At 37.4% G+C, this 26552-nt stretch overlaps 1 protein-coding gene and 1 long non-coding RNA gene across 2 annotated transcripts; one reads left to right on the forward strand and one right to left on the reverse strand.

Annotated features, from left to right (window-relative positions):
• The first annotated feature begins 2122 nt into the window (after nt 1–2122).
• LOC110691625 lies at nt 2123–2860 on the forward strand. Its single transcript, XM_021868581.1, has one exon. The coding sequence runs from the start codon at nt 2123–2125 to the stop codon at nt 2858–2860; it is 738 nt and encodes a 245-aa protein (XP_021724273.1).
• A 14048-nt stretch (nt 2861–16908) lies between these two features.
• Nucleotides 16909–18615, reverse strand: LOC110691660. Its single transcript, XR_002505328.1, has 2 exons — nt 18067–18615; nt 16909–17227 (listed from the first exon to the last, which is right to left on the reverse strand). It is a non-coding gene; the product is annotated as an uncharacterized LOC110691660 (long non-coding RNA).
• Nucleotides 18616–26552: the final 7937 nt, after the last annotated feature.

A 26552-nucleotide genomic window follows, 5' to 3' on the forward strand; every position in this document is an offset into this window, starting at 1 on the left:
ATTGACGAGGAGATAAAGAGAAGGTGAATTCTGCAGATGCGGTTACCTTTGTGAAATATATATCTGCCAATTTCTTCATGAGTTTTGGGGCAACGACCTCACTAGGATTACTCAAAATTTCAGACTTAACCATTCCATTATACAGAAGCAACGCATCCGCGAAGGCTAGACCAAGGCCAACAACACCAGCATGTCGTAGAAGCCTTGCTGCAAACTAGCAAACTGTAACAGAGAGGCAAGAAAAGCATAATGACGAACATCACCAAAGGAATAAACACCAAGTCCGCCAATGCAATTGGTAAGGTGGAAAGCCACCACTGCCAATCGCCAATCCCAAGCCTTGAAGCAGTCACGATACGCTCCAAGGAAGATCGAAGAGCCTCGTCAAAAGCACGTCGAGCCACTTCAAAAGTACTAGGAGGTCAAGTACGCAAAGCAAAGCAGAGTTTAGAAACTCCAGTACATGCCCTAAGAAACAACAACTCACACTGGGGATCATCGAACTTAGAAACCCTATCCATATGAGCAATGGTCGTAGTCACCATCTGCATCACAAGGTCACTTCTAAAATCGAGGTTACAAAAGAATTTTTGACCCGTTTCTCTCAACAAAAGAAAACGGCGGAGGCAAGAAATTTAATTCAAGCCTTCAAACAAAAGCCAAGTGAGAGTCTCTATGAAGCGTGGGAGAGATATAAGGAGTATCAAAGGGAGTGTATTCACCACGGGATTCCAACCTATCAAATTATTCAAAATTTCTATGGTGGCCTAAGTCCCCAAGGGAAGTCATGCCTAGATGGAGGAGTTGGAGGTCCCATCCTAAATAGGACGGAAGAGGAAGTGGTGGACATCATTGAGGACGTTGTGAGGTACTATAGATATTGGCAAGATGGTGAGCGAGAATCAACTAGCAAGAGTAGCTCTTTGGTGTACTCGATTGATCATTTAAATGCAATCAACAATCTCTCCTCACAAATGACAAACCTGGGGAATGAAGTGAGTGCAATCAAGGAAAAATTGGAGAGTTCTTCTTCCCAATCTCCAAGTCTTCCCTCCTAATTTAAGGGGGGAGGTACTCCTTCTAACTCTCATCCCCCTCTTTCTTCTAGTAACATGCCTAGTGTTTGTTTGTTTTATGATGTGTGTGGTTCATATTATCATGATTCTAGTAATTGCCCTCATGCTTTTCCGGATGGTAATGATGTTTTTGGTAATAATGAGAGTGAACATGTGAACTATGTGTCAAACAATAATAATGTGCAAAGGTTTGATAACCAAAGGGGTCAATGGAATAGGAATTACCAAAACCAAGGTAATTTTGACCATTATAACCAAGGTGGTGGTTATAGGAACCAAGAGAACCAAGGTTCTCAAGGTAACTATAACAATCAAGGTTATAGTGGCCAAAATCAAAACCAAAATTATGGTAATCTAAACCAAGGTTATGGAAATAATAATCAAGGTGGTGCCAACCATAATCAAGGTTATGGTCAAAATCAAAATAGGGGTAATTGGAACAATCAAAGGAGAGGCAATTTTCAAAATAATCCTCAAAGAGGCCCTCCTACCCGGATTTTCTCCAAAGACTCAAGTTGATGATTCCTATTCACAATCCTCTTCTTCTGGGACTAATTTGGAGGAAATCGTTGAAAATCAAACAAAGTTTTTGAGCACTTACATGGCCGTAAGTGACAAGAAATTTAATGAGGTGATGACTCATAATAAGATACTAGAAAACCAAATTTCTCAACTTGCCAATGCTTTAAAAGACCATGCTAGTCCTTCTTCTTTACCTTCCCAAGGCTTAAATCCCAAGAGACCCGTGAATGCTATTTTTACAAGGATTGGTAAGGTGCTTGAGGATAGTTTTTCTAGGAAGAGTGGTACTAAGGAGGTCCCCAAGGAGGACTGGGTAAAGGATGAGAAAAATGGTGCATCTTTGAGTGAGGTTGTGATTGAGACACCTAGAGAGGTAAGAGTTGATCGAGAAAGAATTTGTGAAATCCAAGCTTCCATATCCACAAAAATTCATGAGACATAAGTTGGATCAACAATTTGGAAGATTTGTTGATATGCTTAAACAACTCCATCTTTCTCTACCTTTTACTGAACTTGTTACCCAAATGCCCAACTATGCAAAATCCCTCAAAGACATTTTGAGTGGTAGGAGGACTTGTGATGTGGTGCAGACGGTCAACTTGACCGAGAATTGTAGTGCAATCATAATGAACAAGATGCCACCCAAGTTGAAAGATCCCGTAAACTTCTCTATCCCTTGTGCCATTAACAAGATGCAAATTAACAAAGCCTTATGTAACTTAGGAGCTAGTGTTAGCTTAATGTCATATTCGGTTTATCAAAGACTTGAGTTAGGGGAACTTATGCCTTCTAAAATTACCTTGCAATTGGCCGATAGGTCAATTAAGATTCCTAAGGGGAAGGTTGAGGATGTTCCTTTAAGAGTAGGGAAGTTTGTAATTCCGGTAGATTTTGTGGTTCTTGAAATGGACGAAGATGCTACCATTCCCATTACTCTTGGTAGACCTTTTCTTGCTAATTCGAGTGCTATGATTGATGTTAAGAGTGAAAAAATTTCACTCAAGGTAGGAGAAGAGGACATTGAATTTGATTGGAATGAAAGCATGAAGTATCCATGTTATTCTCTCGAAAATTGCATGTTGATTGATTCTCTTGATCTTGTTGTATCTTCCATGCATGAGCACTTGCTCACTTCTAATGATCCTCTTGATAATGTCTTGTTGAACAGGGATAAGATAGGTGCTCCTATCAAGGAAGTGGCAATGTATGAGGATTTGCTAAATGGAAGCATTCAGGAAGTGGATGAGCATATATGTGCATGAATATCTCAAGCCAAGAAGCTTTGCAAGCCGACACTTCAAAGGAAGGTAAAGGTGTAACAATGGTTGAGCTCAAACCTCTTCCATCACACCTTAGCATCAAGGGATCGTGATGGAGCGGTCCAAATTCGGCCAAGAGTTGTTTTCCAAATTGTTTTGTAGAAGTCTCAATGAAAGATTCTCCTTCTTTGTTCAAGGCCAATGGCAATCATCTAATGAAGTATTTCGACGATGCTTTTATTGGTATTGTTCATTCATTGTTTCTATGAAATCCACCTTAATAAGTGGAGGACGTCGAGCTAACGACGTTAACCAAAAGCGCTACCCGAGAGGAAACCCGGTTTCTCTAACCTTTCTCTTTGAGTTTACAATTTTCTATACTTACTTCTTTGAGAACTTTTCTTAGTTCTCTTAATTTTTGTTTTTCTCTATATCATAGGTGCCATGAGATTTGATCGGAGAAAATTTCCAACAATTTTGGTGCTACTTCAAGATTTCATGAGGTTTGGTTAAGCAAAGAAGAAAGGGTTTGTTGAGGTTATATGTTCTCGTGTTTGCATTCCCATCGATTTTTATTCATGTTCAAACATATTTTGGATTGTTTCTTATGAAATTTTTGAGTACTTGATCATGACATTCAATAGGGACGGTGAGAATGCAAACACGAAAACATCATTAAGGTTGTTTCTCTTTTTAGATCCTTCCCGAGTTGCATGTGGTGCGCACGCACATGGCTGCGCGCACGCATCACAATGACTACCCGCGGGCGCGGGTCTACAGGTCACGGGCGTGGGTGTCTGCATCTCAAAAATCTCCAAATCCAACCAGGAATTCCCCGCGGGCTACCCGCAGGTGCGGGTTAGGTGTCGCGGGCGCGGAGATTTCAGGAGCGGGTGCAACCTTCTGTTGCGTGCACGCACCAGGTGGCATCCCTTATAACCCCTAAACGCACCCTACTCTTTCATTTCTCTCATTTTTCCCTCCTAAAACCCTATACCCTCTCTTGAAAAATCAAACCTATTTCACCTCTTTTACTATTATTTCAACATTAATTACAATTTCCACATCAAGTTTTAAAATTTCAATCCCTAAAATTTCAGATTTTCTACCCCAATTCAATAAAAAATTGGGACTTTTTCAAATATTTGAAGTTTTGTGTTGAGGTTTGGAGCTTGTTTTTGAGAGTTCTATTTATTCTTACATTTTCAATTTGGGAATTTTATAGGCATTTCAAGACTTCATTGAGGTATGGTTTCTTATTTTCTAGTCATCTTCTTCCTCTTTATTCAAGCTTGAAACCCTTGTTTTGCTTTCATGGTGGAACTCTATGGTTAGTTCTTTTCACTTGAAAATTGTGTTGAATGATCTCATTGAGTGTTGAATTAAAGCTGCTTCATGATAAATGTGTAAACTTTGCTTGAATTCTTGAATAACCATTGTTTGTTATTTTCTCTCTCATGGGTATTCTTTATGATGGTTTTATATCTTTGATAATTCAATGCTTGAGATTATTTTGCTCAATTTGACTCGTGATTTGGTCTCTTATGTTCAATTTTGCCTTTAATCCATGCTTATTTGTTTCAAATTCATGATTTTATAGTTCATTTGTTACCGTCTCTTGCTTCTATTATGAGATAATTTCATTTTGTGCTTGATTCTTGAACAATTACTTATGCTAAGTCTTGAAACCTTGTAGATGGCCACACTCCATCATAAGAAGCGAGCTAAGTCAACTTCAAGCAAGCTTAGGCATGTTGTTCCACCTCCACTCGAGGTTAAAGAAACTTATGGCATTGAATTTTCAAAAGAATTACGTTGAGATCGTTTCAAGCGTCTATCCAAGAGGAAGCTTAGACCAACGAGATTCTACGATCAAGTAACAACCAAGTTTCTAGGGATTGATGAGGATTTTCTCCTTCTTGCAGAGGGCCTTAATCTTTTAGAGTTTTTGGATTTGAGTGCCCCCACTTATTCTAGGGTGACTTATGAATTCCTTTCTTCTCCTGAAGTTGTCCAAGAACCAAGTGAAAATTACTCAAAGATTTTTACTTTCCAACTTTTCAACAATGATCACTCATTGACGGATGCTCAACTATGTTCATATTTCAAGTTTCCTTGGGCCGAGGATGCGGATCATTGTATCTATCCGGCACATAGTAGAATGGCAAGTGATCATGGATATGATGAGAAACGTTGGTGGAGGAGTATCTCGGAGGAAGGAAAGTATTACCCTCAAACTTCCAAGTCTGCTTCCATGATTCATCCGGCTATGCGGTATTTCAATTGAATCCTCATGCATGCTCTTTGCTCCAAGGACTCTTTGGGAGCTATCTCCCGTGAGGAGCTTTGTTGGTTGTGGATAGCCGTCCAAAACAACTTTGAGATTGAGTCGGTGGATTTCACGGAGCATTTGATTACTCGATTCTTAGATATTCGTGATGGAGTTTGCCAATCGGGGTGCATCCAATTGGGTGGGATGATGTCTATCCTAGGTCTTTGCATTAATGATGACTACAAGACTTTGTTAGATGAGCTTCCCCCGATTAGCGATCCTCGATAAAAGTCTCCCTCTCATTTCCTCAACATTTCCGCCCTTGTGAATCAAAAGTTTCTCGATCAAACTAGGAAGGATGATGTTTTAATTTGGAAAGTTTCTTGGTTTAATGAATGGTTCCTCATCCCATGCAAGGAGGCAATTACCCGGCCCGAGGAGAGAGATTCCTTGTCTTGGAGGCCCCCGGTGCGAGATATTAATCCTTCTATCCGATGACGGAAAAATTGTACGAGAGGTCGTTCAACCAATGCTTGCTCATCGAATGCTCATTCTCTTCCCCCGGTTGAAGCGTGAGGTACACATATTCTTTTCCCTTCTCCCACTCCTTCTACTTTTGATATGTCAACCATTCATGCCAAACTTGATTCTATTGCTAACATGTTGTACTTCATGCCTTCTATGCAACCCCTTTCTCTTGGTTATGACTACCATATGTATCAATTATATGATTTGCATGTTCGGAGGGGGAAAATCGAACCTTATCTCAACTACCCGAATTGCCCGGTCCAACAAGGACCTGTCCCTCAATGGGAGCCTTTTGATCCTATTGTGGGTCCTAGACCTTGTTACCCTTATTGGGAGGGCCCCCATGTTCTCCCTAGTTCTATCATAGGCAGTACCCCGGGCACTTACGACTATAGGCGGCCCGATGGTTGTGATTATGTTTATGATCCGGCTAATCCTTCGCCTTTTCCGGACCCGGAGACTTTTGGTAGGTGGAGTAGGTCGGGTAATCTAGTCTTAGATGATTGGTCTCATTATTTTGAGGTTGATAGAATTAGGAGGGAAAGTCGATTAAGGGGTAAGGCTCCCAGGGATGTAAGCGAGAAGGCAAGCTCTAGTCATTTGATGGAGACCGGTGAGGGGAGTTCTCATTCTACCCCTTACCATAGTGAGGAATGATACTACCATGCCCCCCCCTTTCCTATGTGCTTTATATGATGTTTCTATATTGCCTATACGTCTTTAGGTTTAGAGTTAGGGGGTGGCCCATTTTAAGCTTGGGGGTGTTCTATGTCGTTTGTTGTTGTGCTTCGTTGTTACCCCTTTCTTTTGTAGTTCATTCCTTGTCTCGTATGCTTCTGGTATTGATCTCCGAGTCCTTTGGTTTTATGATGATGATGATGTGCTTTTATTGATTACTCTGCCCGGCTCTTGGCCTTGTTGTTTGATTCTCTCATCGCTGTTTGATGAATTTCTGTGTATCTCTATTATGATGATTCCTGATTATGATTATCCGATATCTTGTTTCATGTTATTGTTTCGGTCTAATGTCTCATTGGACATTATTCATGTTGCTATCACTACTTGCTTTTCCTTTATTTTCATAGATTTATTTTCTTTCTTTTCTTTTTTTATTTTGTTTGGAAGTTACTAACAATTTTCTCTATATATAGTTCTTATTTTCTCACCTTGCTCTATTTCTTATGCTTTGGATTTCAACGATTCGTAAGGTGCTCTTTCACCTTGATTATGTAGCATAGCTTTGGTGCCCGGTGAGATCTTTCTATTTCTCTTCTCTTTCTTTTCTTGGTTTCTTAGTTTAGAACTAGATTTAGGATGAGTTGATTAGTTCGAGGATGTTTGCTTTGTAACACCTATCCTGTTTGGGGTCATTGGCGTTGTTGCCGAACGACCAGTTGTTTGACGATTGGCTATTACTTGTGATTGCTTTCATTCTTGTGCTTTTCTCTCTTTATTTTGATTTTTAGTTCTTTTCTTTATTTTAAGTTACAAATAAAACATTTTTGAGGCTATTATTTTTCTTCTTGCTTGTCTAGCTCTTATCTTTGGACATTCTACAACTCGGCATTTCGCCTTTGCATGAATGCTTTCCTATGTTTTATTAGTGTGAATGCTTTGAGAGTATTTGCGGTTAACTCTAGGATAGGGTATTCTTTTGGTTTGTGGTAAGACGGAGTTGCTTCCTTTGGTGGATTTGACACCTTTAGTGAGTTTTTGCTACCTTGTGATGAATTTTCTTTTTCAAGCCTTCATCATGTTTTGATTGTGCGGCATGGATCCTTGACCTTTGCATACCTAATCTTGAATCATGACTCATAATTCTCAAACACGAGACCGAACCAATTAGGGAGGACAAAGCTAGGCTTTTCGGGGTGGTAATTTTTTTTCTAGGATTTTTCTTTCTTTTTATTTCTTTGGGTTTACATTTTCCTTCTTGCTAACCATTTGAGCCTTTTCCCTTCTTTTCAAGCCACATCTTTAGTTCTTGAGCCTTTTGTTTCATTTTCGTTTCCATTCTTGGTTTTTGTGAAGCAATTGATCATAATTGTTGGAGTTTATGGTGATGAAGTTTGGGTATTTGGTTCTCTTGAAAGCAAGTTTATGTTGTGATATTTGTGTGAATAATGGCAAGTGAATAAAGTAAAAGCCATCCAAAGTAAAACAAAAGGCAAGGACAATGCAATTGCAAATTTGTAAAAGTCGTCCCAAGTTAAATAGGCATGGACAATTGCTTTGAAAGACATTAAAATGCAGAAACAAAAAGAGAAGAAGAAATAGTAGTGAAAATTTAAAAATATTTTGATGTAATCTTTTTTCCTTTTCAAGCGTTGAGGACAATGCTTCCTTTTAGCGTGGAGGAGAAGCGTATACGCTTTTTGTATATATGCTTGTGTATATAGCTTTGAATAAGCTTAGGGGTGTTAGTTTGTTTTTGTTTGGTGACTTCTTGATTGTGATTCTAAGAAAGGGCCCGTTCTTTGCTTCACTTTTAGGGATACCACCAAATTTTAAAATTTTAGCCTACCCCTAACCTTTTGCCCTTATGTTACAACCTTTGGGAAAGTCCTTTCAACCTAGTGGTTGAGTCATATACCGAAGGAGGGAATTATGAGTTAAGCCTTAGGAAAAGGGATGTAAGGTCAAGATGTCGAGAAACCCTCAAATTCTACTCTTTTCCGGTTCCTTCGAGGAACCATAAAATCGCTTACTAAGGGAAGATTTGTAACCATAGGGAGAACATGGCTAGATTGGTTGGGATGAAAGTGGATTGCGCCTCATTAGTTCTCTACGCTTAGCATACCTTATGTTTTAATAAACCGTGAATATCTTGAAGCATGCATTCCCATTTCATATGGAAAATTTTTCATGCATTTGCATTTGACCGTTTGTGAAAGTCCTTGTAGAGAGCTATTTGTTTGAATTCTTGTTTTACCTTCTTTTCTTTTACAATGATTTTGCCTGATTTTATTTAAAAGAGTTGTGGATTAAGCTCTTAGGAAACCCTTACGAGACCTCACTTGTCCTCATAGGAGACTTTGGGGTTTAAAGGGCTTGTTGTAGCTTAAAACAACCGTGATTCCTACGTTAGTGAGTCTTAGTGTATATCATTTTTCTCTCTTTTTCTTTTCTAACTAAGCCCTCCTTATTCCTTTTTAGCTTTTGTTTTGCTCGGGATGAGCAAAATTCTAGCTTAGGGGAATTTGATGAGTGTCATTTATGGCACTCATAGGGTAGTGTTTTAGGATGTTTTCACCTTATCTTTTATGCTTTTCTTTTATAATTTTGGTCATTTCTCCTTTAGTTTCATTATTTCTTCTTTCTTCGTGTTTTACCTTCCTTTATGTGCTCTTCTTCATGTTTTCCTTTCATATTGCTCTTTTTCTCTTTTGTTTTGTCTCTTTTGTTTCTCTTGTAGGTGCTTAAGGACTTAGCTTCACAAAGGAATCAAGAGGACCAAGAAGAGCTAAGTAAAGCAGATTCAAGCCTCTTAGACAGGGCTTGGAGAGGGCGCTCTGCATCTTTTCTTTGCCGCGGGCGCGGATCCTGAGGGCCGCGGAAGCGGGTTAAGTGCATCAATTTGGTGATTTTGGAAGGAACTCTCCGCGCCCTAGCCGCGGTCTAGCCACGGGCGCGTAGAATCTGGAGAGACTGCTCTAGATAGAGAGACCGCGGCCCCCCTGTCTTCACCTAGAACAGGGCATCTGTCGCGCCCTGAGCCTCAGGCGCGGGTTATGCTACCCGCGGGCGCGGGTCTTGCCCAGATTGCCCGTGAAGTTAGTTATGGGTCATGTACCTATTTTTGCGCGCCCGCGAGATCTTTTTGGAGAGGGCCCGATCGATCAGTTTTTCTTCTTTGTCTATAAATACTCTTGTAAATCCTTTAGAAAGGCTAACTTTTAGATAATATTTCATTTGCTTAGTTTTTAGAGAGAAAAACTAGAGACAAGTTAAAGAGAAAGTAGAGATTGTAATTCTTGGATTTGATTTGTAATTCAAAATTGCTTCTTCAATCAAGTTTGGATTTCTTCTTTATATCAATGAAAGTTTGTGAGATTTCTTTCCTTTGAATTTACTTCAATTGCAATTTTCTTTAATGCCAGAATGTTTGGTTTGGATTTTGATTTAGTTTTGAGAATTTTTTGATTGATTGTTTTTCCTTTTGATGTAGCTTGAAATGAATATGTTTGTGATTGAATTTGTTTTAGCTTTCAATTTCACCATGATTAGTGAGTAGATTAGTTTCTAGGGAGAAGGGGAAGCATGCTTGATTGATGATTTTTGCTAGTTGATGATCATAGATTGATTGAATTGTTACAATTAAATTGGTTGACATAGTTGTGCATGTGATTAATTAGACTAGGAGTGATCAACCTATAAGATTAATCTAGATTGCATTGCAAATTTCAATGACATGAACCCTTGATTTGAGAATTGCTTTAATTGATTGAATTTGATTGTAATTCTCTTTATTAGACATTCATAGTGAACCCTAGCTTTGTTTATAGGAGATAACCTTTGAATTCCTTTGATTGCAACTAATATTTGTCCCTTGCAATTTTTTAATCAATTGAGTGATCTATCAATTAACATAATTGTTGAGCTTGCATATGGAATCTATATCCCTAGTGTTTAGCATATTGATTGAATTCTTTGATTTGTCTTGATTCTTGTTATTCTAGTTACCAAACTCAACCATTGATATTATTTAATTTAGCTTAACATTAGACTATAGCATAGTTCCCATTCATTCCTTTGAGTTCGACCCTTGACTTACCGCGTACTTGTATAAGGTCTGTTAAGTGTTTATAAATTTAGTTTGACCAAGGGAGAATTAGATGACGACCTAGTTTTACCCCTTGTCAAGAATCAACATTTGGAGGAACTACATTAGACTCAATAGAAGAAAGTGGGTCAGCCTCAGATCCTAAAAACTCGTCTATAGACTTAGACTCGGACTCGGACCCAGGCAATTCAGATTCATCAAACATAGGACCTTCGCCAGCGGTCACTTCTAACTTCTCTCCACTTGGCGTAGTGATCTTTACCGTCTTGCGCCATCCCTTTAAAACATCATCAGCCGGGACTATCAACTCAAAGGGATCAAAATCTTTGCTTGATATGACAGCTTGAATGAGCTCAGAATCGTCACTACGGATAGGCTTGGGTTCATTCTTTTCTAGTCCAAAAAGAAGATTAATGTTCATATCATCAGAGCTTGGACTAGCTGGTTTCTCAGCTATGAAGAAGTCATCGCCTTCTTCGATGAAGTCACAATCAAGGAACATCTTGAAACTTGGCTCACGCTTCCCATCGTGGATGAAAGGCTCGGGGAATTCATAGCATGGGAAGTTTTCCCCTTCTTTGATGTACTGGTCGTTGAGAGTGAAGTGATATGGATCTATGGCCATTTATGTCTTCATGGTTCAAGCATTGTTGCAAGCCTTCATCTTCAGGAGAGCCTGTTTCATATCTTCTTTTTTAGCTAAAATCCCAAGCCAAAGGTATCTTTCTTGGGTGCACCAGGATGGCCCCAAAGTTCAGCTATTTTCTTTTTGAGTCTAAGGGTCATTCCAGGGAAATTCCTTTGCTTCTTCATAATGGCATTAACATTGGTGTTCGAATAAGGACCAAAGTGAAGGTGACACTTCTCCTCTTCTTCGATCATGGGAACATCATCTAGTGAAAACCCCCCAGAGATCTTCATCTTCCTTGTCATGTTAGACATGGACAATGGGAGTATCAATAACTTGAATGCACATGGGGGAGGCATCAATTGCAATTTGAATCTCTCCAACTATAGCTTTCACCTTTTAGTGCAACGATGATGGAATCGCCTTTAGCTCATGAAGCCAAGGATGACCTAACACCAAATTGAAAGAAGCCTTAGTGTCTACCACTTGAAACTTGGTGCGACGTTCAATGGCTCCAGTAGTTATATTTAGCCTGATAGTACCCACGGCTTGACGGCGAGTATTATCATAAGCACGAATCCCTTTAGTAGAGAGAATCAATTCTTCATTTTTTATGCCCAACTTCTTTGCAGTGCGTAGTGGACATACAATGATTGCTGAGCCATTATTAACTAGGCTCATGGGAACATTCATTTGCCAACACATCATAGTGAGGTGTAAGGCCTTATAGTGAGGTAGATCCTTATCAGAGAAGAAAATCAGATTACTGGTACTTGGAAATTCAATAGTGAGAAAGCTGACCAGTCCTTGAGGAGTCATATCACTATCAACTCCTATTTTCACCAGTGAATTCATCACAGCAATTCGATGCTCGTGGGAGGTGGCCAAAAGCTTCCATACATTCATTTTCACCTTAGTCTTTTGTAATTGTTTGATCACATCGTTGTTCACAGGGTCGATGGGATCAACTATTTGCTGCAATTGAGGTGGAGGTTGAGGTGGACTAGGATGTTGCAACCGTCCATTTTTGGTGAGAACCTTAACCTCAAGGTCTCCCCAAACATATTCACTAGTGCCAAGATGAACATGCTATATCTTTGAGATAGTCGTCTTCATCATCACTATCCCAAATTCCATTCACTTCTTCACAGCTTGAAACAAAGACAATTTCTAATAGAGGATCATTCACAGGTCAAATGAGTAGTCACGGATCAAAGGAGACTTCATCTCCCATGATAGCCAAAGCATCAGAGAAGGGGACATGTTTGAATATTGGGCTTCTTGCCCTCTAGAGGTACAGGAAGTTGATTAGCATCAATTAGGTTTTGGATCGCATCCTTCAACCTCCAACACTTCTCAGTGGTATGACCCTGTCCTTGATGAAACATGCAATGAGCATTGGGTTCATAGCTAGCAGTTATGTTCTCTGGTCGAGGTTCTAGAAAGGGTCCAATTGGCATAATCAGTCCTTGACTATGCAAGTGATCAAAAGCAGCATCATAGCTCATTCACAAAGGTGTGTAAACCCTCCTTTGCCTTTGGAATCTTTAATTGGGAGCATTAGAAGCTAATACATCATTGACGTTGATGTTATTGGTAGCATTATTGGGATTAGAAGACGAAGAAGAAGGAGTGTCGTTCTTCTTATTTTTCCAAGTATTGTTATTGTTGTTGATACCAGCAGTCTTCTTCAACTCATCTTCGATATTGATCCCAATATCGTACACAGCATCAAAGGTGTTCAAAGGTAGAAACTTCAAGTGCTGCTGGTACTTATGAGTCTGATTTGCAATAAAGAGGCGAACCATCTCCTTCCCCTTTAGAGGATCCACCAAGAGTGCATCTGTTTCTCTCCACCTGCTTAGATCAGTAGTGAAGCCTTCATTCTCCTTCTGTTTGAGAATGGAGATTTCAAGTTCAAAAGTCTTATCTTGGATGTTACATTTGTAACAGTTCATGAAACTTTCAATAACATCCTCCCAAGTCGCAACATGCTTGGATTCCAGAGAGTATAACCATTGTTGACAGGCATGCTCTAAGGAAAAAGGGAGCACAGTAGGGAAGAGTGTCACATCTAATCCCTTGAGAGCCATGGTCATAGAAAAAGCCTTCAAGTGGAACATCGGATTATCAATAAGCTTGAACATGGGAATGTCAGTAGTGGAAAACTTCTAAAGAAGCTTGTCCCTCATGGACGAAGAGGTGACAGGTTGCTCCACATAGGTGAACTCTTTAGAGATCTTACTCATTTGCTCTTTGATCTTGTCCATTGCAGCCACAATAACATTGTTTTGATTGTCTTGTTCTACCGCGTTGACTCTGGTAGTGAGCGCTTGCATCATGGTAGACAACCTCTCGATGGACCTGTTAATGTTCTCAATATCCTCCTTAGAAGCCATTGGTTTAAAGGAAACTGGAGATGGACTTTGTGGAGATGATTGTGGTGGTTTCCTTGAACGCCTCTTTGGTATAAGAGGTTGTTAGGGTATTGACTCAAACCGTAACCATCTACCCCTTCTTCTTGACCAAGTGTTGTGACATCGAAACAAACACATCTTTAATGACTAGACTTAACCATGACCCTTCCGAAAAAACAAAAGGCAAGAAAATTCTTTCGAATTTTTTTTTTTTTTTGAAAAAAAAGTATGTATGGGAGGATACCATCCGACTTGGTCCGAAAAAAAAAAAAAAAAAAAGAAACGACACAAGACCATCCTAATGTACAGTCATAAAATGGTGCATGACTCAAGGTGAAATGTCTGAACTTGACACGACATGTGACTGATTAAGTGAGGTTATGGACGCGTGTTATGACTGTACAACAAGGCATGACATCAAACCGGATATACGAACCACATAAGCACGTACAAAGACTAAAAAAGATTTACTGGACCAAACTCCTGGGCACCTTGTCACGGTGCTGACTGTCGTGACACGGTACAGTGCACAGTCAGACGGCACAATGCACCGTGTCACGGCATTGCACACAGTGGCGTGACAGATTTTCCGTGACACGGTGCACAATTCCAGGTCTAAATTTATGTAACTTCTAGGTTTTAACCAATTTTAAGTCCATACTAATTACTATGTGGAGATAAAAACTCTCGGTCCTGGGTCAAACAAAATGAACAAACACATGTGGGTTAGCACAAAATAAACCACGTAGCACTTAGTCACGATAATGCAAAAAAAAGTTCGCAACCTAAGGTCAAGATTTATGTTCAACTATTGGTCAAGCTTTGGGTATCAAAAGGGTACCATGGTTAAGAGTTTGGACGCTTTAGCAAGGAAGCCTGCCTTGAGGGTGTATGCAAACGGGCAGCTCCGCGAGTTCGTGATGAAATCGAACTTGACTTCATGGTTTGGGTGAATTTAATAACTCGGATGAACCCTTATTTCCATGAGGGTTTTTAGGTTGATAGAGCTTAAATCCCCCATGGGTAAGACGTATGTAGAACACACACGTTTTAAAAAAAAAAAAACTGAAGGAAGTTGACTGTGATAAGAGTAAATAAGCCACTGGACAAATTTAATGACTGTCGTGACACGGCAGAATGTACCGTGTCACGTGCTGCACACCGTGTGACAGTGTACGGCGCCGTGACACGACAGCATCTGCCGTGGCACGGCAGTTAGAAAATCTGACTGGTGCCCTTTTTTCCTTTGTTCGCGATCAAGTTATTCAATTTTTGCTACGGGACAAAGCTAAATGCGACGTTAAAACGTCTATACTTATGAAAAAATTCCAAATTAATCACAGGAACATTTTTGAAGAATCTTTCAAGTCTCATCCACTCATCTTAATTAAATACCGATCACTTAAATCGATAAATAACCAAGAATACTCCCCAATGGAGTCACCAAATTGTAGGCGTCGTTCGAAGTGCGCCTACGTTAACAGCATGTGTGAATATGCTTGTCACTCATAGGAAGTGGGAATTGGCAAATACAATTAGAAAAAGAACCATCAATTAAAGACCCGTCATATTAACAAACGGGTCTATTTAATGAAAGAGATCCAATATTAGTTATAATGGGTCTCTAATATACATTAGGGCCTACTAATTTGAAGGGTGAGAAAAATACATGAGATGTAACAGACCCGTTATCAACTATTGGATCTCTTACATTCCTTTAATAAAATAATAAGAAAATTAAAGACCCGTTGTCAAACGTAACGGGTCTCAGTCCTTTTTTAATTATTTTACTCCGTATGTGTATATCACAACTCATTCATATGGATTACCTTCTAGAGTCCTAGCTAACTTCTTATTTTTTTTACAACACTACTCTACTCCTATTCTCATACTTTGTTTTTATTCTATCCCTCCTCTGTCAACTCTCACACTATTTTTCTCACTCTAAAATCGTTGAGACCAATTCTCATCTTCTTTATTTCAGAAAATTCTCTTCTCTTCTTCTTCCTTTTTCCAAACAAAATAAATCTAAGCTAAAACAATAATATCGATAAATACATCGTTTGTGATATATTATTGAGAATATACATAGATTGATTTTTTTGGTAAGTTTTGTGATTTGATTATTATTTTTATTTTTATTGTTATTAATACTTTTACTTGATGAAACTTTAATTTTGTTTTGGTATTTTGGTTTGTTTATATTAGAATTGTGAGGAGATTTATAAAATTAAAAAAAAAAAATTATGTCCATGCAACTTCATTAGGTTTGTTATATGAAGTTTGAAATCATTTGGTTAATATATTTGTTAGGTTATGTTCTAGATTCATCTGTATGTCGATAAGAATTTCTTAAATCCAATTAACTTTAATTGAAGAGTAAGGTTAGTGTTTGTCTTCATTTATTTTTACCGCCACTAGTACAAAACTAACCTTAAGTAACATCTAAAAAGTGTTATATATAGTGGTAAAAGTGTTATTATAGACAATAGGTATCACTTTAGTGGGTGATACATCCGCCCATGTTACCTAAGGTTTTATGTAACACTTTGGATAATGTATGGTAACATTTTTAAAAGTGTTACTATAAACCCTTTTATGTATCACTTTTTTATATATTTAGTATCATTTTTAAACTGTTACTTTTTATTTGTTAGGTAACACTTAATTACCTTTAGTAACATTTTTAATCATATAGTAACACTTTATCCGACATTTTATATCACTTTTTCAAACTAATGTATCACCTTCTTGATAATTAGGTAACATTTTTTAATCATCTTTTGACATATAGTAATACTTTATATGACATTATGTATCACTTTTTGCAAACTAATGTAACACAATAATAATAATAATAATAATAATAATAATAATAATAATAATAATAATAATAATAATAATAATAATAATAATAATAATATAATAATAGTAATAGTAATAATAGTAATAGTAATTATAATAATAATAATAATAATTATTATTATTATTATTATTATTATTATTATTATTATTATTATTTACATTCAACGAACATAACAAAACTAATCATTTACATTATCAAAAAGAGTTTAATTAGTTTAGCACCTTGCATTGTCTAAAGTTGAACATCTCATATGGTGGACCAAGCTCGATTATTTTCAAGACAATATGTCTTTAATCATGTCTACAGAAATCACAAGTTCTCTCCAATAAAATATTTGATAATAACAAAACCCCAAGTTCTCTAAAGTTTAGCTCCGCTTGACTTGCAAAGGTTTTCAAGATGTAAGTAGCATTGTGCATCAGTTTTTCATACCGATGAAAACAAAATAAGCCAATATGGATGATCTACTTAAGATACATTCAAACTAATTCTACCATTGTTCAAAAGAAATTCTTTTATGACACTACTATATTTTTAACCAAAAAAAAACCCATATATAACTTGCAAATCATGTACTTCATATGGATAAGCAGTTTACTGAGAGCACATTTCATACACAGATTATCCACAAACATAACAGTATGAGTGTATGACAGACCTCTTCCTTCCAATTCATATAATTAAAAAAATAAGTAGGAAAAATCAAACGAGAAATTGGATAAACACCTAGTTATTAGTCAGCTCATCTTCGAGCTTGTTTATTCAACCACCATCAATTTTTCCTTAAGCTTACATTAATCCCATAGTATTACGCGTGAACCATCATGTTCAATAACGTAAATGCCGAGATCTTCACTATCAGCCTGCTTTAATTCTCTATAAAAGAAAAAAAAAATAAAGGTTAGAAAGTGGGAGTGTAGGCCATAGAGTGTACAAGACACAGGAAAGTGAGAGAAAGCAAATGGTGAAACAGAAAGGGGCGCCTAAGAACCTTAAATTGACTATGGGCGTGTTTGGCGTTAGCTTTTTGAGTAGCTTTTAGTGGTTTGACTTGGTCAAACCACTACTCAACAAAAAATATGAGTGTTCGGCAAAGTAGTGGTTAGGGTAGCTTTTAGTGGTGGAGGTAGCTTTTGTGAAAAGTTAGAAATATTAGCTTTTTAAATTAGAGATAGCTTTTCAAGTAGCTGTTGAAAATTTAATCTATAGTTTTAAAAATAAAATATTGATTTTTATATGTAACAACTAGTCAACCACTACTTTATCGAACACTCATATCTAAATTATTTATCTTCACAGCTAACAGCTACCTCCACAGCTACAACTACCTTCACAGCTATATTTTGCCAAACACGCCCTATATTGTCGATTAATTTGGTGAGAAATTAAACCAAACCCTATTAACCAATATATGCAAACTCATATCAATTATACTTCTATAAATGTATTTCCCAAATCATCAAATTAGTTTTACAAATATAATCCGAACAACAAAAATTGAACGGCTAATTCATCATATTAACCAGCAAAACGTCATAATTTCATTGATTTCAAACTAAAACTGTAAATAAATCATAATCAACATCATCGTTAGAATTCCAACTTGCAAGGGAATATAGGGATCTGAGTCTGTTCTAGAACGGAATTTTAACATAGCGGATTTTACAATAAAATTATCAACCTTAAAAATAATCAAAATTAAATTATTGATATACCTGAATTTCGTTAAAATAAGTTGCAAGGGAATTATAGGAAAATGTAAGAACTCGCCATACACCACTTCGCCGCACCATCAGAACCTTTAAGATGAAAATCGCAGCAAGCAAGAGCTTCAATGACGCTCGACAAAATTGCAAACCCTAGACAATGAAGAACAACAATAGTGAGAAACCACAAATTTCTTCGCAATTTCGAATATCAACAGAACAAAACAATGATGGATTCACAAGCATTAAATCCACTAAAATCATAATCAATTCCCAATCAAAATTATGTTTCACACAACTCAACAAAAATCAATTCAGGAAAAAAAATAAAAGCAAATTAATAGATCTTTTATGATCAAAGAATCGAAAGTAGTTAAGAGGAGAGATCCGAAAAATGGTGGGATGGGAGGCCTCGTAATCAAAGCCTTTAGAAAAGAATGAATAAGAACGATGGAGGAGAGAACTACGTAGTATAAAAGTTATTGAAAGATCGAGCAAAAAAAAATTAACGAAAAAATAAGCAGTACTTACTTTTGAAAAATAAAAACAAAAAGAAAATATTATTAGAAAAAAAAGTGTTACTTTCTAATGTTACCTATTTTATAAATGTTATCTTGTACTGTTACTTATATTAAAAATGTTACATTGAGTGTTACATTATTAAAAAATGTTATCAAAGTGTTAATTATAAATCTAATAATTTTGCATTGTAAAAAGTATTACTAAAATGTGTTACATAAATTCAATTATGTACTAGTGCGCCTTGATTCCTTATTTCAATTTGTGTTTTAGTTTCGTTTTCCATTAAATTTTTTTTTTACATTGGCTATCATTGTTAATTCTTTGGTTTTTATTCTGCAGATCTACTTTAAAAGTATCATAGGTAAAGGACAAAGAAAATTCAGCACTCAAGCTATATTATTTATTATAATTTTTACTGTAGTTTTTTTTGCTAGAATCAAGGGATTGGTTTATATTATAACATCAATTATGAAATGAAATTTTTTTTAGTATGTAATTTACAAAGTAAATATTTTCAACCGTTAGTATATAACATAAAAAAATCAAATTTTGAAATTGAATAAAGACAAAATGAATGTAAAGTGTTTATTTTTTAAAAAAAGAATTGAAAAAGAGATCCATTATGAATCATAAAAGGTCTGTTACATACCAACCAAAGAGACCCCCTATTACAAGTAACGCATAGTCGCTTCGAAGTGAATTTTCCCTAGATACACCTATTCAAGTCATTTTTTTTTCATATTTTTATCTCTTTTCCTTGAAAAATATTTACCTAACATGACATACCACCTATCTTTTGTGACGGGTCTCTTTGTTTATTAAAACAAACCCCTCACAAGATGGAGTCTCTTTATCAAATAGACCTCTAAGGTAGACATTCGTTCATGTGCGGTCTCTTAGGCTTATATGGACGGGTCTCTTTACTTATTTTTGTATTAGTGACAATCTGGCCTTCACTCCTCTAGCTATAGAAAAGTCTATCCAACTAAAATTATGAACAGTAGCAAGAGCCCCAATGTCCCGAGCCGTCGAAAGTTTCTAAACCTGCTTCAGCAAAGCCATAACCTATTATTTATAAGGTTCATGTAAACATAATTCGGGGCTTTATTTAATTATTGTGATTATTTGATGACTTATGTTAATTAAATTTATAGTTAATTGTAGGGTATTTTTGATGAGAGTGCTTGAGGTTCTTGCTGTGTGTGCTTAGCGAGAATCATGGTACGTTTAGGTGGCTAGATACCTTTGAAATTGATTAAATTGAACAAGCATGTTTTGTGTGATATAATGATGATTGAATTGAATCGTTTTGAATAAGATTGATTCATAAAATAACCTTAAGAAATTATGATTTAATAAATATGTTTGAAAATGGATTTTTAATGTCATGTTTTGAACGATTAAATTATTTATTATATTTAAAGGGTTTGATTTTGAATGCATGTTGAACTAAATAAAAAGGAGTTTAATTGAGTTGAATTATTTTAAAGGATAGAATTATTGTTTTAAAGAGATATTACTGACTTATTTAATTATTAATAAAGCTTTACAACCATGATTATATTAATCCTCCTATACATATTAGGTTAATAAGACTTTGGACTTTGTATGACCAACTCTTTCCTCGAGGATAGTCTTTGAATATAAAGATACTAACTAGGGGGGTGAGCACACTTAGGAAAAGAATTGGGTTTATAAAAAAGGAATTGATTTTAATAATCATTATTATCAAATTATTAAGATATTGAAATTGTTTTAAGAATCTTAGGAATTGATTTTGTTGAATTATGAGTTTAGAGTTATTGGGTTATTTATTGAAATTGGTTTTTAAAGCATGTTTGCTAATAAATTGAGTTTACTTATCTCGCACTTGTTGTACTTATCTTATTTTGCTATTCCGTATTTTGTTTTGGTTATGGTTTGCCCTGTTTACCTTAATTGTAAGCAATAGTGTTGACTATTTTTCAAGTAGAGTCAATAATTGAGTAGTTGAGAATAATCCAGGGATATGCTTCACCTAGTTTTTGAAATGATGAGGTTTTTTTTCTATTTTTGAGTACTTATAATAATGGTTAGTATTTCTTCTAAGTATTAATAAAGGAAGAGTTTGAGTTTCCCCTGCAAAGTTTTGATTTTGTTTTGTAGTTTTGAGTATACTTGCATAATTACAAGGTGGTAATCGTCTAAGTCTATATCTACAATATAATTGTACGTATTACACTAGTATTTTCATAAGGGAGATTTGGAGATGTTACATCCTCTAATATGTCTATACAAGTTTATGGTTGACGCACTATGATTAGTTGGAAAGGGGTTGCGGAATTACCTTTTCTCGACCTCTTATTTTACCTTAATCAAGTAAATGATGTACCATAGATCACCTTAATAACAACATTTAAGCTATGATAAATCACTTCAATAATTCTATGTTCGAGTGTTCAACCAAATATCCATTAGTAATGGTTTTTTCAAAAATAAACATCATTTTGCTCTTGAGTTTTTCTACCTATATCCTCATTTCCATGCATTTTCCACCCCTTTTAAATTCCAAACATTCTATAATTATATCCTGATGATTTAGATCTTTATGCTAAAGAATCTGATGCTATTAAGGTTGTCAAACACTGGAATGATATTCAGGAAAGCATCTTCAAACAAAAATCTAGGATCAATTGGATTAAGCTTGGAGATGGCAATTCTCATTATTTCTTCTCTGTGATGAAGAGTAGACAAGCAAGGAATAGAATTGACTCCATCTTTGATTCTAATCAGGTGTTGCTCAAGGATCCGAATGCTATTTCTCATGAAATTATCTCCTTCTATAAGTCTCTTTTAGGGACTCAGGCTCCTTGGCTCCCTGCTGTTGACCTTGTCACTATGAGGAGGGGTAAGCAGCTTAGCTCTGCTGCTCAGAGCTATCTCATTAGGCCTATTTCTCATGATGAAATTGATGTTTCCCTTAAGGGAATTGATAACACTAAAGCTCCTGGTATTGATGGCTTTAACTCCCTTTTCTTTAAAAGAGCTTGGCATACTGTGAAAGATGATATTTATGCTAGTGTTATTGATTTCTTCACTAAAGGGACCTTGCCTAAGCAATGGAATTTTACAACTATCACTCTTGTTCCTAAAATCCCTAATGCTTCTCATGTTAAGGATTTTAGACCTATAGCTTGTTGTACTGTGATTTATAAGCTAATTTCTAAGATTATAACTGCTAGACTTGCTGCTATCATTGGTGACGTGATCGATGATGCTCAGGCAGGGTTCATTCCAGGCAAGCACATTGGTGACAATATCCTTCTTGCAACTGAATTGATCAAAGGCTATGATCACAAATTTATCTCTCCTAGGTGCATGGTTAAGGTGGATTTGAAGAAAGCCTATGATTCAGTTGAGTGGGGATTCTTGATCACTGTTATGCAGGAGCTTGGTTTCCCTCAGAGATTTGTTAGCTGGATCTGGACTTGTCTTACTTCTGTCTCCTATTCTATTCTTATTAATGGTTTTCCTGCCCCTCCCTTTGAAGCTAAGAAAGGCTTAAGGCAAGGAGACCCTATGTCTCCCTTTCTTTTTGCTATTGGTATGGAATACCACTCCAGATGCCTTAATGAGCTTAGGTTAACTCCTAATTTCAACTTCCATCCTAGATGTGAAAAGTTAAACCTAACTCACATGATGTTTGCTGATGATCTACTGATGTTTTCTAGAGCTGATAGTGTTTCTGTTAAGCTCCTCTTCCAAGCCTTCTTGAAATTCTCAGGTGCCTCTGGGCTTTCTGCTAATCTTGATAAAAGTGAAGTCTATTTTGGAGGAGTTCCTATTGATGTTCAGACAGAGCTGAGGGAGCTTCTTGGTGTTTCTCAAGGTACTATCTCTTTTAGGTATCTTAGGGTCCCTCTTTCTTCCAAGAAGCTTACTATTGCGCAGTGTAGGCCTTTGGTGGAGAAGGTGACTGCAAGAATCCAAGGGTAAATGGCTAAACACTTGTCTTATGCTGGGAGGCTTCAATTGGTGAAGAGTGTGTTGTTTGGTATTCAGACATATTGGGCTCAAATTTTCATCTTACCAAAGAAAATTTTGAAAGAGGTTGAGGCTAGATTCAGATGCTTTCTTTGGACCGGTTCCTCTACCCCTGCTAAAAAATCTTTGGTGGCTTGGAATAATGTTTGTCTCCCTAAAGTTTGTGGTGGCTGGAACTTGCTTTCTCTTCCTGAACGGAATAAAGCAGCTGTCATTGAGTTACTTTGGGATATTGCTCACAATGCTGATAATCTTTGGGTTAAGTGGGTCCATATCTATTACTTCAAGCATAAAGATTGTTGGACCACCCCTACCCCTGATAAATGCTCTTGGTTCTTGAAGAAGATACTGAGCTGTAGAGATGTTGTGAATTATCAAGGGGGTTGGGATGGTTTTATGCAGGGCAACAAAGTGAAAATCAAGAAGCTTTATGCTGCTATTAGACCTCAAGTCCCTAAGGTTCCTTAGAAGAGAGTCATTTGTCATCACTTGGCAACTCCTAAAAGTTTTTTTATCTTGTGGCTAGCTTTGTGGAATAGGCTTGTTACTAAGGATAGGTTGCTCCAATGGAACATTTCTTGTGATCCAAGGTGCTTTTTATGTTTGAATAGCAATGAAAGTGTTCAACATCTATTCTTTGATTGTGAATACTCTAGACAAGTTTGGAACAAGGTGTTGGGTATTTTACATGTTTCCAAGCCTGTTCAGCAGTTTAGTGATGAGATTGATTGGATGAAGAAAATCTGCAGAAGTTCCAGATTGAAAAACAAAGTGATCCATGTAGCCTTCACTGAAACAGTTTATGGTATATGGATTCAGAGGAATGCAGTCTTGTTTACAGGGTGCTCGAATCTGTTGATGCCCTAGTAAGGGATATTGTCTTTCATTCAGTATGTAGAATCTCGGCGGGAAGCAAATTTTTGATTGTTTAGGAGCTGCTTCTGCTTCTCTGGTTTTCTGGTGTTGTTGCTGGTTCTTGATGTTTCTGATTCCTAATTTCTGAGTGCTGGTTTCTAGTTTTGGGATTTGTTTGCTGGTTTTGCTTTTGTTGCTCTTATGGGTTATTGGGTGTTTTGTTGTTGCTGCTGGTTTGCTCTTTGATGCTATTTGTTTCAGTCTAAAAAAAAAAAAAAAAAAAGCTGCTGGCTGCTGCTACTCTGCTAATGCTACTGCCCTGCTGTTTTGATGCTCTGCTACTGACTGCTGCTGCTCTGCTGTTCTGTTGCTTTGCTGCAGGCTGCTGCTGCTATTCTGCTGCTGTAGCCCTGCTGCTCTGCTGCTTTGCTGCTGCTGCTGCCCTGTTGTGATGTTGCTGCTCAGCTGCTGTTGCTGCCTTGTTGTGCTGCTGCTGCTCAGCTGATTTTATTGTTGCTGTTTGCTTACCCTACTGTCTGTTAAGATGTTGTGATGGTCAGCAGTTGGTCTACTGTTGCTGCTCTGTTTCTAGCTGTCTGTTGCTGAACTGTTGCTGTTTTTTTTTAATGTTCTGGCAGTAGGTGTTGATGTTGTTGTTGGAGTTGCTGTTGTGTGCTGTGCTGTTTGTGCTGCAAGCCTGTGTTGCTGCTTTTTGCTACTTCTGTCTGTGGTGCAAAGTGCTTTCTGTATGGAGTTCTGGTTTTTTTTTTTTTTTTGTTGTTTTGTTGCTGTCCCTAGTTTGGTGTTTTACCCTCTTTTGTCTAGTCCTGTTTCTTTTGCAACTGAGTCTAGGAGGAGGTTTGTTTTGTAAAGTTTACAGGGGTGGTGTTGTTGCTCTTTATTTGTCTCTGTTTTCTTGGGCCTTGTTTCTAGAACCCTTCCTAGAATGTGGCTGGAAGCTTGGGCTCGGGATGTTCTTGTCTCTTTCTCATGTGCCCTTCCTAGAAGGTAGTAGGAGATAGAGCTTGAACAGTTTGGTGTTGGGTTTGCTTGTTTGTTTGGTCTTGTGGTTTTGGTGTTTGTTATAACTTAGCTTTTGTAAGTTGTAACTTTTCCTTTTGGTAATTAAATTTCTCTTATTTTCCAAAAAAAAATAAAATAAATCAATACTGTTTTGGGTAAAACTACCCCTGCTATGTGGCCCAATAAGAAAAGGACACGTGTTAGCCCAAGACCGGTCTCACGTGGGCCACTCACGCACTGACACATGGAATCCCTAATTAGCAAAGGAAATGATGGCCTTCAGGGCCTAATCCTGAGAAAGCCGTAAAATGGAGTAGCCCATTAGGTCAGAATGACCTAAGGGGCGCATATTCAGATGACCCTATAAAAATAGAGATTTATTATAATATATTTGAATTCTCTTACATCAGAGAAAACACCTAATCTTGGAATCTGAGAAAATGTCACTTTTACCTTTTTCGCACCTTTTCATATTCTTCGACCTTTACTTACTTGATCATCGAAGGTAGAGCTCCTACCACCTAGAGTCTCTATTGTTTTGCGAATATAAACAGATGATTCTAGACTTAGTGACGTTACTCTGCCGAGGGACTGGAAAAACCCCCAAAACATTTGGTGCCATCTGTGGGGAGAGTACCTTTAAGATGGTTTCACAACGTTCTATACCGAATCCTGATCCAAACCGGCCTCCAGTCGATGGGGAGGTCTTTCAGACCATGATACTGATAGCAACGTTGAAGTAGAAACCCATGTTGCCCCTATTGGATCACTCATCTCTAAACGCATCCGTCCCAAAGAAAAATTAGAATGGGGCAACAACTAAGCCGGTCCAAGTAAATCCTCTGGACAACCGGCTGGGGAAACCCAAGTGATAAAAGGGGCAGCTCTGTCACTATATACGAATTCATGAATTCATTACTTGTTTCAAGGGGGGGATCAAGACCTCATGAACAAGAGGATTTCAGGCTCTAGCAAGGGTCAGTCGGCCAAAAAATCTCCTTTTGCTGAGAGGAGAAAGCCAGTCAAGGACAGGCATCCTACTCCGCACCTTAAGGAGAAGGGAGGGACCTCGATTGACTAGTCTAAATTTCTTCTGCCTCAGACGAGCACAAAGAAAGTCATCTGACAAGTTCAAGCGAATGGCAGCCAAAAATGTTTTTCGGATGCTCGACATATTATCGAGCAAAAAAGAAATCAGGCGCTGACATACTTGGCTTCTACGTCGACCTTCCTAGACATCTTCAGAAAAACCTCGGTAAGGTGTTCCTAATATTTACATGAGAGCAATACAAGCGACAAGACCGTCCACACAAGCCCTTAGATGATTGGATTAGCCTCGTATGTGCCTTATATGCCATACGGGAAATATGCCACACCTTACATGCAGCCGGCTGATGAGTGTCATTTATAGCACTCATACGGTAGCATTTTAGGATGTTTTACTTCTATTTTATAGGTTTTCTCTGTAAATAATGCTTTAGTTTCGTTCATTTATTTTCTTTGTTTCTCTTATTTTGTGCTTTCTTGTGAAATAAGGGTATTTTTATCTTTTCTACTTTACTCGCTTTACTTTCTTTTATTATAGGCTTTGTTCAGGTCTTGGGATCTACTTTGGAAGGTTCTCCAAGTCTTTTGGATGCTCGGGACAAGAACTCATATCATTCGGTTGGCAAGAGTTTAAGATAAGAAGCAAGCTCTTTGGCATTAGCGCTCTCGTGCATCACCATCATCGCATGTCTTGATCATGAACACGCAAAAATAAAGATTTAAAGGCTTCCCCCTTCGTGAGCATCATACGCGAGCGTCGATGAGGAGCATGCTTGTCTGTGCTTGAACTAAATCAAGAGATCGAGTGCACGACCATCACTATGGTGCCTGCAGCAGCGGGCATGCGTGGCACACCATGTGGTGCGTGCGCACCATAGGTTAGTGCGCGTGCACACACACTCCTGCGCGTGCGCACCGTGGCTCTCTGTCCGTTTTGTTTTTCTTTGCTCTGTATACTTGAGACCTTCTATTTTTAAAAAACTTTAGAATAGCTTAGAATTTCTAACTCATATTTTAGCTTAGGT

This window comes from Chenopodium quinoa, unplaced genomic scaffold (genome assembly GCF_001683475.1).
Source record: "Chenopodium quinoa cultivar QQ74 unplaced genomic scaffold, ASM168347v1, whole genome shotgun sequence".
NCBI lineage: Eukaryota > Viridiplantae > Streptophyta > Magnoliopsida > Caryophyllales > Amaranthaceae > Chenopodium > Chenopodium quinoa.